The sequence below is a fragment of the Suncus etruscus genome, chromosome 18 (assembly GCF_024139225.1).
Source record: "Suncus etruscus isolate mSunEtr1 chromosome 18, mSunEtr1.pri.cur, whole genome shotgun sequence".
NCBI classification, from domain to species: Eukaryota; Metazoa; Chordata; class Mammalia; order Eulipotyphla; family Soricidae; genus Suncus; species Suncus etruscus.
In genome coordinates, this window is record NC_064865.1 from 3,765,170 (window position 1) to 3,778,630 (window position 13,461).

The 13,461-nt window shown below is 48.6% G+C and overlaps 1 protein-coding gene across 1 annotated transcript; it reads left to right on the forward strand.

Annotated features, from left to right (window-relative positions):
* The first annotated feature begins 6,972 nt into the window (after positions 1-6,972).
* Positions 6,973-7,278, forward strand: MYMX (myomixer, myoblast fusion factor). Its single transcript, XM_049765215.1, has one exon. It carries the CDS (start codon positions 6,973-6,975, stop codon positions 7,276-7,278), a length of 306 nt encoding a protein of 101 aa, XP_049621172.1.
* The last annotated feature ends 6,183 nt before the right edge of the window (positions 7,279-13,461 follow it).

Sequence of the window (13,461 nt, forward strand, 5' to 3'; positions counted from 1 at the left end):
CCCTTTCTTTGTTGTAGCTGAAGACCAAAGGTCATCCATGCTCATAGACCTGGGTGTGGAGTGCTGAGAGAGCCGACTAGATTACTTGGTAGTGTTAGTGCACGAGAACTCACAGTCAATGGAATGCACCCCCCCCCCACTCCAAGGGGGTCCTCATTGTTATCATTGCAGAGAGCAATAGTTCCTTTATCTCCTTCCTGCCATAGGCATAATCCCTGCCCCACCCCTACCCTCCACTGGCATCTGCAAAAAAGGAGTTGGGGCCCCAGACCCAGGGTGTTACAGCTGAAAAAACCAGAGCTGTGAAAAGTGGGACCAGGAGAGGTGGGCTGTGACCCCAAGACCACTGCTTGTGCAGATGTGAGTCCATCTGGTGCGGTTGCAGCCTCCAGTGTTTGCTGCAAACTCCCTCTTTTGAGCTTCGGAGAAGGAACCAAGGTCCTGACTTTCCCTTCCTTATTTCCTGGCTCACTTAAGTACTTGCAGGGTTTTCTACACACCCCCTGGCTGTACATGGTGGTTTTGGTTTTTGTTTTGGCAGTGGGGGGGTTGGGTCATATGTGGCAGTACATAGGGCCTACACCGGGTCAGATCTCGAGGGGTCACTCCTTTGTGTCCTCGGGATCCTTGGGTCCTTGTGGTACTGGGGATCTTAGCTGGGCCTCCTGCTTGGAAATCATGAGCTGCTGTCCATTGAGCACTGCTCTAACTCGCCTAGAGTGTGTTGGGTCAGTTATTCTGGGGTTCAAGGGCATAGGCTGCAGGAGACCTAGGTTTGCATCCTACATCAAATCTTCCTTTACTGATCACACTACCCTTTTTCTTTGTGTTTATTCTTACAGTGAGCAGGGCTGGGTTGTGAATACTTGCTGGGGATCACACCCTTTAGTTGTGATATTTGCACACTAATTTAGTTGGAGTTCTTGTAAGTATTCTGGTTGTGGTGCCCATGGGAAGGGGAGATCTTTGTGTTGCTCACAGATGGGGAAGGTTGAATTCTGGCTGTGCTATTGGTATGTTTTGTTATAGGCCTCACTACTATTTTGTAGTATGTGTTTATGTTCATACATAGTTGTGTGTGTGTGTGTGTGTGTGTGTGTGTGTGTGTGTGTGTAGAGACTTGGGCCACACCCAGTGGTACTCAAATGTTTCTCCAGCTCTGTGCATGGAACATACTCTTGGCAGGGCCTGGAGGACCAAGTGGTGAGGATAAGCAAACCTGAGTTGGTCACATGCAAGGCAAGTGCCTTAGCCTTTATACAATCTCTCTGATAGAAAGTGTAACATCTTTTTTGTTCTGGGGAGGAGGTATTTTGTATGCAGGTACTCCCGTCCTATCTCCCTGACCCCATCATGGTTTTGAAGTGCTAAATTTTTGGTTGTGGTGCTCATACACACTTGGCTGTGGCTGCAGTGCATCGGAGAGAGCACACTATTAGGACACGGAGGGTCCCAGGCACTGAGCATATGTGGATGGACTTAGTATCAAACTCAAGGTCTCACACTTGCAAGGCGTAGGCATTTTTGAATCATGGAGCCATCTTCCAGGTTCCCAATATTTATTCTTTCTCTTGTTTTGGTTTTGGGGTAACAGCCAATGAATATGCTAAGGACTACTTCCAAGTAGTTGCTTGGGGGTTGTCCCAGCAATAGTTGGGAGATCATGTTGGGCTACCAGTAACTAAGTTTAGTGCTCCCATATACAAAATGTGGTCCTGCCCTTAAAACCATTTCCCTGGCCTGGCCTGACTATCTTTTGGGGGAGGCCATACCTGAAGTATTCAGGGCTTACTCTTGGCTTTCTATTCAGGGGTCACTCCTTGTGGGTCTGAGAAAACCATATGGGGATGAGGGATCAAACCTGGGTCAACTTCCTATAAGGCAAGCCCCTTACCCTCTATACTATCTCTCCAGCCCCACACTATTTATTCTTAAAACAATGAGCAAGGGGCCGGAGAGATAGCATGGAGGTAGGGCGTTTACCTTTGTATGCAGAAGGTCAGTGGTTCGAAACCTGGCATCCCATATGGTCCCCCGTGGCTGCCAGGGGTGATTTCTGAGCACAGAGTCAGGAGTAACCCCTGAGCACTGCCGGGTGTGACCCAAAGAAACAAAATAACAACAATGAGCAAGCACTAGAGACACGGCAACAGAAAAATAGGAGTTTTTATTCTCCTGGAGTTTTGTATCCTAGCTGGAAGGCAGATGACCAATAAGGTAGTAAAACATACAGCATGCCAGATAGATTTGTTGTGGAAACCAATGAATCAGAGGACAGGATGGAGAAAAGGGAGTGGGTGAGAGATGAGGAAAGTACACTTCTAAATTAGATGTGTAGGGGACAAAGATTTGAAAAGGATGAGAAAGCCAGATATGTGGACATCTAGATAAAGAGCCTTATATAGATAGGAGCAATAATAGGTGCAAAGACAGCGAGACAGAAATATGTCTGGGAACAGTGAGAGGGGCAAGGACCAAACACTGAATTTGCTCTGATGGTTGCAATGAAAACCTTTGGCTTTGGGGGGCTGGAGAGATAGCAAAGCAGTAGGGCGTTTGCCTTAGACGCGGAAGGATGGTGGTTCAAATCTGGGCATCCCATATGATCCCCTGAGCCTGCCAGGAGCTATTTCTGAGTATAGAGCCAGGAGTAACCCTGAGTGAGGCCGGGTGTGACCCCCCCAAAAAACCCAAATAAACCATTGGCTTTAATTCAGAGGACAGAAATCACTGACAACTTCACCAGGAAAAGGTAGGCTCTGATTCCTGCTGTGGGGGACTGAATGTAGGGCCTCATGCATGAGGCATGAACTCTACCACTGAATCCCATCCCTGGCCCCTGGATTTATATTTTATAAACATCAGTCATCCTGGTCACTGTGTGAACAAGTAAACAGGAGCACCGGCTAGAGAGCCTCAGCAATCATTCAGAGCAGAGAAGTTGTGGTCTCATGAGAAGAGGTGAGAATTTGAATCAAAACTCTTCGAGGGTGGCTGGAGAGATAGCATGGAGGTAGGGTATTTGCCTTGCATGCAGAAGGATGGTGGTTCGAATCCCGGCATCCCATAGGGTCCCGCGAGCCTGCCAGGAGCGATTTCTGAGTGTAGAGCCAGAAGGAACCCCTGAACACCACCAGGTGTGCCCCCCCCAAAAATGTCACCCAACTCTACAAAAAGAAAAGAAACAGTCCAGCCACCTGGATTAACAGAAGCGCCTGGGGACCTGTGATAGGAAGAGAGAAAGCAGGATTCAAGTACAGGATCTGCCAGAAGCACTTGAAAGAAGCTAAGAGCCACTTAGCAGAGAGGGAAATAGGCTTGGGAGACCGTGCCTCTTATCTGCTCTGTGATTTGGGAAGCCTGTTTGTTTCCTCAACTCTTCAAGTGTTAAACTTATTGTTCTAGGGCAGGAGTGGTGGCGCAGCGGTAGGGCATTTGCCTTGCACGTGGCTGACCTAGGACGGACCAAGGTTCGATTCCCCGGTGTCCCATATGGTCCCCCAAGCCAGGAGTAACCCCCGAGTTTCACCAGGTGTGCCCCCCCCAAAATGTATTTATATTTATTGTGGTACCAGAAATGGATTCTCAAGCTTTATACATGCAAGGCAAGTGCTCTACCAGAAATGAATTTAAGTTTGATGATGATGCTAATGGAGCCAATAGTGGGCTGATGTGACAAATGACTACAATCAGTAGGCTGTCGCATTTGTGAAGAATTTTCATGGCCATTAGCTCATTTGAGCCCAACAAGGCAGAAATGAATTCATCTTATGAAGAAGCAGAATGAGTTGGGCTTGTTTGGTTGTTTTCTTTTCCCCTTTAGGACCATACCCAGAAGTATTTGGGGACTGTGGGGGGCTTGGGAATGAACCCCAGCCTCCTGCAGACAAAACATACACTTTAGGGGCCGGAGAGATAGCATGAAGGTAGGGCATTTGCCCTGCATGCAGAAGGACGGTGGTTCGCATCCCAGCATTCCGTATGGTCCCCCGAGCCTGCCAGAAGCGATTTCTGAGCATAGAACTAGGAGGAACCCCTGAGCACTGCAGGGTGTGACCCAAAAACCAAAAAAAAACAAAAAAACAAAAAAACATGCAACTTACCTGTTGACTTATCTTTGGGGCCTAAGAATGAGGAATTTAAAATCAAAACAAACTCAGGTTGTGTCCCTATCTTGTTATGTCTTGGAATTTCATTTCATCTCAAAATGAGGAAATGACAAGTGGGTACCAAAGAGGGGGCTGAAGTGAGTAACCCATTCTTTTCTGTTTTGTTTTTGAGCCAAACCCAGTAGCACTTCTGGCATACTTCTGACTCACTCCTGGTCCCCTGGCCATTGGGGGACTACAGCGGATGCTGAAGTTTGAACCCAGTCTGGCCCGTGAAAGGCAAGCATCCAACCCTCTGTACTAACCATTGCGTCCCAGTAAGCATGCATTTTCTTTGTCTTTCTTTTTCTTTCTTTCTTTCTTTCTTTCTTTTCTTTCTTTTCTTTCTTTCTTTTCTTTCTTTCTTTCTTTCTTTCTTTCTTTCTCTTTCTTTCTTTCTTTCTTTCTTTCTTCTTTCTTTCTTTTTCTTTCTTTCTTTCTTTCTTTCTTCTTTCTTTCTTTCTTTCTTTCTCTCTTTCTTTCTCTTTCCTTCCTTCCTTCCTTCTTTCCTTTCTTTCTTTCTTTCTTTCTTCTTTCTTTCTTTCTCTTTCTTGCTTTCTCTATTTCTTCTTTCTTCTTCCTTGCTTTCTTTCTTTCTCTCTTTCTTGCTCTTCCTTCCTTCCTTCCTTTCTTTCTTGTTCTTTCTTTCTTCTTTCTTTCTTTCTTTCTCTTTCTTTCTCTTTCCTTCCTTCCTTCCTTCCTTTCTTTCTTCTTTCTTTCTTTCTCTTTCTTGCTTTCTCTATTTCTTCTTTCTTTCTTCTTCCTTGCTTTCTCTTTCTTTCTCTCTTTCTTGCTCTTCCTTCCTTCCTTTCTTTCTTGCTCTTTCTTTCTTTCTTTCTTCTTTCTTGCTTTCTTTCTTTTCTTTCTTCTTTCTTGCTTTCTCTCTTACTTCCTCTTCTTTCTTTCTTTCTTTCTTTCTTTCTTTCTCTCTTTCTTGCTCTTCCTTCCTTTCTTTTTCTTTCTTTCTTTCTTTCTTTCCTTCCTTTCTTTTTCTTTCTCTTTCTTTCTTTCTTTCTTTCTTTCTTCTTTCTTCTTTCTTGCTTTCTCTTTCTTCTTTCTTGCTTTCTCTCTTGCTTTCTTTCTTTCTTCTTTCTTGCTTTCTCTCTTGCTTTCTTCTTTCTTGCTTTCTCTCTTTCTTTCTTTCTTGCTTTCTCTCTCTTTCTTCTTTCTTTTCTTTCTTCTTTCTTGCTTTCTCTCTTGCTTCCTCTTCTTTCTTTTTTCTTTCTTTCTTTCTCTCTTTCTTGCTCTTCCTTCCTTCCTTTCTTTCTTTCTTGATCTTTCTTTCTTTCTTTCTTTCTTTCTTGATCTTTCTTGCTCTTTCTTTCTTTCTTTCTTTCTTACTGCTTTGGAGATTTCGGGGAGAGACTCTGATTTTGTCATTGTCACTGTCCTTTTCTGATTTTATGGCCACATTGCTCTGGACTTACTCCTGGCCTTGTGCTCAAGAATCACCTCTATTTTTGTTTGCTTGTTTGTTTTTTGGCCATACCCGATGGCCTTCAGGAGTCACTCCTGGCTTCGCACTCAGAAATCACTCCTGAGCTCCTGGCGGGGCCAGAGAGACAGCACAGTGGTAGGGGTAGGGCATTTTGCCTTGCAAGAGGCCGACCCAGCACCAATGGTGGTTTGGATCCGGCATCCCTTATGGTCCCCTGCACCTGCCAGGAGTGATTTCTGAGCACAGAGCGAGGAATAACCCCTGAGCACTGCCGGATATGTCCCCCTCCCCACCAAAAAAAAAATAGATATCCAGCAACCCCATATGGGATGCTGGATATCAAACCTGGATCGTACATGACAAACACTCTACCCACTAAACTACCTCTCTGGTTTCCAGAGTTCCTTTCTGATATTGCCATTGACCTTCCCACTTACTGTACAACAAAAGAGATTGGAGTCCAGGAGACTCAGTGCCTAAATTCACACCCTTGGAATGCATAGTCTAGATTTGAGTCTGAGATGGGCACCAGACAGAAATCCTGCCACTTCTCCCAGTCCCCCCTGGCCCTCCCCTTCAAGTCCCCAGTGTCAGAAGGCAGCTGTCTCTTCCCTGCTCCCCACCCCCTAGGCAAGCTGTCCCGGGTGTGGCTGAGCTGGTCAGAGAGGCTGTGAGCTCTGTAAGCAAACTCAGTCCCAGATCCTTCCGGAGCAGGAATTCTGGGTGAGAGCTGCAAACTGTGGTGTGTGCAGATGTCACGTATTTCTGTGTCTGTATATGTGCTGCTACTAGTGTCTATGTGTGTGTGTGCGCGTATCTGTGTTGGGGGGGGCTTTGAAGCTATGTGTTTTGGGGGGCTGGCGAAGGTATATGAAGATACTCACTTCTCTGCACAATCAAGTTTAGTGGTGGACCTCCTGCCCAATATAGCAGAAAACTCAGAAAAAGTCAGGTACTAAGGGTACACAGGTATCAGTAACAGTGGAAGGGGGTGGGAGCCGGAGAGATAGCGTGGAGATAAGGCGTTTGCCTTTCATGCAGAAGGTCATTCGTTCGAATCCCGGCCTCCCATCTGGGCCCCCGAGCCTGCCAGGAGTGATTTCTGAGCATGGAGCCAGGAATAACCCCTAAGCGCTGCCTGGTGTGACCCAAAACCAAAAAAAAAAAAGAGTGGAAGGGGGGTGATCAAAGGAAGGAAGAGTCCAAGGAAAAACAGGAGGTGGGGAAGGTAAATTTTCGGTCCTTGAGTCTGGGGTTCACTTACCTTGGCTCTGTGTCTCTACTGAACTCAGACCTTCCCACCCACCCCAAGTCTTGTCCAGGGGAGGAAGTTCAGGAAAGAGGAAAGCCAAGGATGCCAATTGTCTTGCAGTTTCCAGTCCAGCCATGCCAGTACCTTTGCTCCCGTTATTGCTGCGAATGTTCCTGTCGCGCCTATTGCTGCCAGCTGCTCGCCTTGTCCGACGACACCTTCTGCCCCTGCTATATGGCCTGGCCCGCCGCCTGAGCTCCCAGGACATGCGAGAGGCTTTGCTGGGTTGTGTGTTGTTCATCCTCAGCCAGAGACACCAGCCTGATGCTGCTGAGGAGACCCCCAGAATAGCCCGCCCTGAGAGAAGAGAGAGGATAGACACCCCAAAGGGGCCCAGGAGACCTGGAAGCAGCAGTCGCCATGGAAACGCTTTCTTTTAGAGTCAGACCTTCCTGGCAGCATCAGGGAGTGAGGCCTGTCCAGCGATGCAGTGGGGGACTAAGTAGACAGCAAGGGTCCAACTGGGACTCTTCTCCCCACTCCCTGCAAAAATGAAGGCTACAGTGTCCTGTGTCCTGCAGAAAATCAGTCTTTAACTCTTCCCAAGAACTTTGCTAATCCAGCTCAGCTCTGGATGAATGAATATTCTTATCCTCCTCTCCCCTCTCAGGCAAATGGGGACCTGAGATGCAATGTGAGACTATGTCTAACCCAATCACAATGACAATGGACAATTTAGCCTTTTGGCAAGATATTTTATGGGGTTTTATTTGGTTTGGTTTGGTTTGGTTTAGTTTGGTGCTAAACATCTAACTCAGACATGTGAGGCCCAGTGGTACCACTGAGCTACCTTCTGGTTGTGTGTGTATATGTGTTATAGGGGGCAGAGATAGTACAGAGGTTTAAGGTGCTTGCCTTACATGTGGCAAGCTTACAGAGTACCACCCAGTAAGGCCTAACCCTGCCCCCCCCCAAAAAAAAGACAATGGGTGGGGACAGGTTGGTTGAGTAGGGAAATTCTAGTGATTGGCAAAGTGTTGGAATGTTGAATGCATGAAACCTTATCACTAGCAAAATTGTAAATCATGATGCCTAACATTTAAAAATAATAATAATAATAAAAGAAAGGAGGCTGGAGAGATAGAATATCAGGTAAGGTGTTTGCCTTGCATAGGCCCATCCGGGTCCTATTGCTGATACCACATATGTGGTCCACGGTAGTTGGGTGCCAGCCAGGAGTGATTTTCTGTTTTGTTTTTTTTTTGTTTTGTTTTGTTTTGGGGCCACACCCGGCGGTGCTCAGGAGTTACTCCTGGCTGTCTGCTCAGAAATAGCTCCTGGCAGGCACGGGGAACCATATGGGACACCGGGATTCGAACCAACCACCTTTGGTCCTGGATTGGCTGCTTGCAAGGCAAACGCTGCTGTGCTATTTCTCCGGGCCCAGGAGTGATTTTCTGAGCACAAAGCCAGGAGTAAAAGCTGAACACCACCAGGTGTGTGAGGGAGAGACAGAGAGACAGAAAGAAAGAAAGAAAGAAAGAAAGAAAGAAAGAAAGAAAGAAAGAAAGAAAGAAAGAAAGAAAGAAAGAAAGAAAGGAAGGAAGGAAGGAGGAAGGAAGGAAGGAAGGAAGGAAGGAAGGAAAGGAAGGAAAGGAAAGAAAGAAAGAAAGAGAAGAAAGAGAAAGAAAGAAAAGAAAGGAAGAAGAAAGAAAGAAGAAGGAAAAGAAAGAAGAAAGAAAGAAGAAAGAAAGAAAGAAAGAAAGAAAGAAAGAAAGAAAGAAAGAAAGAAAGAAAGAAAGAAAGAAAGAAAGAAAGAAAGAAAGAAAGAAAGAAAGAGAAGAGAGAGAGGTTGGGGGGGGGGGGTTGTGAACAGGTCCAGGAATTCTTTTGCTCCTTATTGATCCCAATGTCATTTGATCCTCACCTTCTAGAAATGTCTGTCTAAACTCAATGAGAATGTCACATTGTAATCCCAAACTCACAGGTCTGACCTGCAGGAAGCTAGCATGTCAACTCAAGGTAGGGAGCAAAACCTTGCTGGCTCTGCAGTCAGTCCAGAGATAGAACTAGTGGGGGGGTGGCAGGAATATTCCTGTGGGCAGCTACTTAAGGAGTCAGAGACCTAGGTGAGGGTAAGAGGTAACACCCTCTCCCAATTGTCGAATCCTAAGGAATCAAATAAGAGCTTAGGACAGTTTATTACAGAAGTGTTCTATGGGTTGATCAATGCTTTGCACAGGGCTGGGGCTGATTGAGGCAGAGTCTCCCTCAAGCAACCCTAAGGGGTGGGAGGGATTTCTGAGCAGACCTGGGAGTAGCACCTGAGAACCCACGGCATGGTTCCCCAAACATACACCCACCAGCTGCACCCTATAGTATAGCTACACATAAGGACACAAAGAAACCAAACAGCTGTCTCGGCTTAGCCAGATCATTTGCTTATTGTTCCTATGCAATAGTCTAAACACCATAGTATTTTAGTACGGCTACACACACACAAAACAAACAGCTGTCCACTCGCTTAGCCAGGAAATCAAGATTAGTTGCTTACTGTTCCTGGGCAATAGTTCACAGTCAACGCAAACCAGCCAAGGGCTATAGGTAGGATGTCAGGGGGGTTACGAGGACCACAGGCCCTTTCAGGATCCCCATTTGCTGGGGGGGAGAAGGGGAGAGCCGAGGCCGGGGCTCTGAGCCCCAAGACCCTGCTGGCCTTTCTTCCCTACAGCCCCCCAGCCCTCCCCAACCGCTCAACACCATCTGCTTCCTCCCTCGACCTCAAAGGCGCCGGTGCCTGCTGCTCTTCGGAAGGCGACCTGGCGGGAGACTGTCCGGGGTCAGGGTGCCTTTTGGGGGTCCTGATCCGGGCCTCCCTTCCCACAGCCCTCTTCCGGCCCCCACCAACCCAGAGAGCATCCCCAGCTGGTTGCCAGCGGGCCGTTGCTAGGCAGAGAGGCCTAGCTCAGGGTGGGTGATGGCTGCGATTTCCGGCCTTAGCTACAGTTCTGGCCCAGAGGTGAGGAGGCCAGGAAGGAGGTCAGGGGCTCCCTGGGCTGGGATTTCCCGTCACCCGCTCCCCAAGGCCGAGCACCCCCTCTGAAGCCTCAGCAGAGGCCTGGGCGCCAGGCAGGGGCTGGAGGGGCTGGTAGTGGGGCCTGCATAGAGAGGGGAGCTGGCCCAGCCAGGCCTGACCCAGCCAGGATGCTGCTACCCATAGTGGTCTCGAAGCTGCAGTTTCTGATACTGGACGAGAGGAACGTCTCCTGGGACACAGAAGGTCACGGTTAGAGGGCCCCCTCACCCTCCTTCCTTCCAGAGGTCCCCAAGGTCTGTGGTCTGGCCAGAGCTGAAGGTAGGATAAAGGTCTGAAAAATCAAGCCTGAAAGATCGAGGTCACATCCAGTAGGGCTTTTAGGAATCTGATACCCCACAAGAAATGCTGCAGAAGTGAGGAGGTGCTCCACCTTCCGCACCCCACACACATGCTTTCTTTGATGTGATGTCTTGTTCTTCAAGGTTTTTTTTTTGCATTAACTTTAATATTTTAAAATAGAACAGTAATCTTCATGTATAATGATTTATCTTAATTGTTGAGGATTGCACCAGAGAGATGGTGTAAGACTGACTCTGGTTTGATCCCCAATACTCTATAGTTACTGGATTCCCTCCAGGAATGGTCCCTGAGCACAGAGGCAGAAGCACTGCCTGGTGTGTCCTCCAGTTATAGAGCGTTTATTTGGGGGGGGGGCTTGGGGCCCCACCCAGTGGAGCTCAGGGCTTACTCTTTTGGCTTTGTGCTCAGGAGTCATTCTTTATTTGGATGGGCACGCCCTGTGACACTCAGGGGTTACTGCTAGCTATGCTTTCAGAAATCGCTCTTGGCTCGGGGGATTGTATGGGATGCTGGGGTTCAAACCACCGTCCATCCTGGATCGGCTACGTGCAAGGCAAACACCCTACCGCTGCGCCACTGCTCAGGCCCCCAAGAATCACTCATGGTGGTGATCAGGGAAGTATTGGGGTGCTGAGGATCAAGCCATGGTGAGTTGCATGCAAGGGAAGTGCCGTAAGCCCTGAACTGTCTCTCCAGCCCCCGGCAAATGTCTCATAAGCCTGTTCCCAGTTCTTGTCCTTCTACAAGGCCTAGGAATAAAATTCAAAACACAACTGGAAAAGTACACACTCCTTAGACACTTGCAGATGTCAAGTTTACCCAGCTTGGAAAATACCTGGAAAGAGGGAAAGTGATCTGGGTGAGAGGGACCAGGTAGGCTTTTCGTACAGAGGGGCAGCAGGGAAGCTGGGGGAAGCCACAGTCTTAAAGAATATTGGGGGGCCGGGAAGGTGGCGCTAGAGTTAAGGTGTCTGCCTTGCAGGCGCTAGTATAGGATGGACCGCTGTTCGATCCCCCAGTGTCCCATATGGTCCCCCCAAGCCAGGAGCAATTTCTGAGCGCATAGCCAGGAGTAACCCTTGAGCATCAAATGGGTGTGGCCCAAAAACAAAAAAACAAAACAAAACAAAAAAAAAGAATATTGGGAAATGGGGCCAGAGCGATAGATAGCACAGCAGTAGGGTGTTTACCTTGCATGTGGCTGACCCAGGACGGACCTGGGTTCGATCCCCGGCGTCTCATATGGTTTCCCCAAGCCAGGAATGATTTCTGAATGCATAGCCATGAGTAACCCTGAGCGTCACTGGGTGTGGCCCAAAAAAGAAAGAAAACAAATATTGCGAACTGAAGGATGGCTGAGTGGTAAACTTCGGGACCTGCAAGCATGAGGCCCTGAGTTCAAACCTTGGCACCACCTCAAATAGGTTTGCAATTCCAGCAGCGCAACAAGGTGACCTCAGACTTACTAGCAACTAAGTGGGTGTGACCCCAATCATGGAAATACAACTTCCAAGGGAAGAGGAGAAAGCTAGGGTGCAGCTGAACCTTGTTCAAGTGGAGGAAACTGAGGGATCCTAGGAGATAGAGCCACAAGGCTAGAAAACTGCCCTCACAGAAATCTTATATGAGTTGGGGCTCTGAAGCTATCCACCAGGGGGCCCTGGACACCCACAATAACTGGGCCTAGGAGGCAGCTCTGGAGGTAGATCTGGAGGGGTGTGGGTGCTGGCTGGGGGCCCAGACAGGGTGACTGACTGCCAGATGGGAGTCTCTCCAGCAATAACAGCCCTAGCCGCTGCCCTCCATTGAATAGACCAGGCCTGTAACGGGCTGGTGGACCAAGGAACCCGTCTTTCCCTGCCAGGCCGGGACCCTCACCACTTCCCCCCACTTCTTTCCGCCTCCAGGCCTCCTCTGACCACTGGTCTCGCCATGGTCTATAACTGCTGAGACCTGCCACCCCCACAGGACCAGAGACAGGAAATGTAAGTGGGAAGAGAGACTGAGGTCAAGGAAGGAGAGACAGGAAGAAGAGAGAGAGAGAGAGACAGAGACAGAGACAGAGAGACAGAGACAGAGACAGAGAGACAGAGAGAGAGACAGAGAGACAGAGAGAGAGACAGAGAGACAGAGAGAGACAGAGACAGACAGAGACAGACAGAGACAGACACACACAGAGAGACAGAGTCAGGAGAGAGAAAGAGAGGAGGGAGAGAGAGACCCACAGAGAGAGACAGAGAGTGACAGAGGCAGAGACAAGAGAGAGATAGACTGGACAAATCGATGAGAGGGGAGCAGGCAGTAAACCCAGACATAAATCTGCCCTCCAGCCGTGGGCAGCTCCCAGAATAACAGCACCAAATCCATCTTCCTGCCCTGTGTTTGGATAAGGCTGGGGTGATGGTGTGTCATGATCTCTGAGGCCCAGTGCCAACAGGCCTGAATAGCTCCAAGTCTGACTCCAAGCAGACTTGAGTAAAAAAACTGTTGCTTCCCCTCAGGACCCTGGTCTCTGGGGAGAGGGAGTGACCCCTGAGGATGTTAGTTCTGCTAATTGTTAATTAAGGTTTGTGGCTTCTCCCAGGGACAGGCCTCTTGGGTTTTAGGGGAGGAAAGGGCTTGGGTTTTCATTTAGCACCTCCCTCCCTAGCTTTTGCACTGCCCTCCAGCACTAGTGGCTGGGGAAGGGGCAGTAATCTGGCCCCCAAATTTATATTGCCTTCCATTCCAAAAGGAATGGAATCATGGGGCTGGAGAGGCAGTACCCGCTGTAAGGATTTGCCTGGCATGCAGCAAATGACGCACATCTGGTCACTAGCTCTGCATATGGTCCTCTAGTACTGAGGTGTGGCCAAACCCCTCTCCAGCAGCGGAGTGGAATGAATCTTTAACCCTCTCTTGGAAATTAAGAGAACTGAACCCGGAGCGATAGCACAGCGGTAAGGCATGTTGTCCCGCAGCCAACACAGGATGGACGGACCCCGAATCGCGGCATCCCATATGGTCCCCCGAGCCTGCCAGGAGCGACTTCTGAACACAAAGCCAGGAGTAACCCCTGAGAGCTGCCGGGTGTGACTCACAAAAGAAAAAAAATGATAAGAGAATTGAATCCCTCCTCAATGGGCCCACTCCCTCCTCAGCCAGTGAATGATGTGAGGGTTTGTATTTCCAGAGTTCTGGGTTTAGAAAGAGTGAAGCATGAGGTCGGAGTGATAGGACAGCGGTC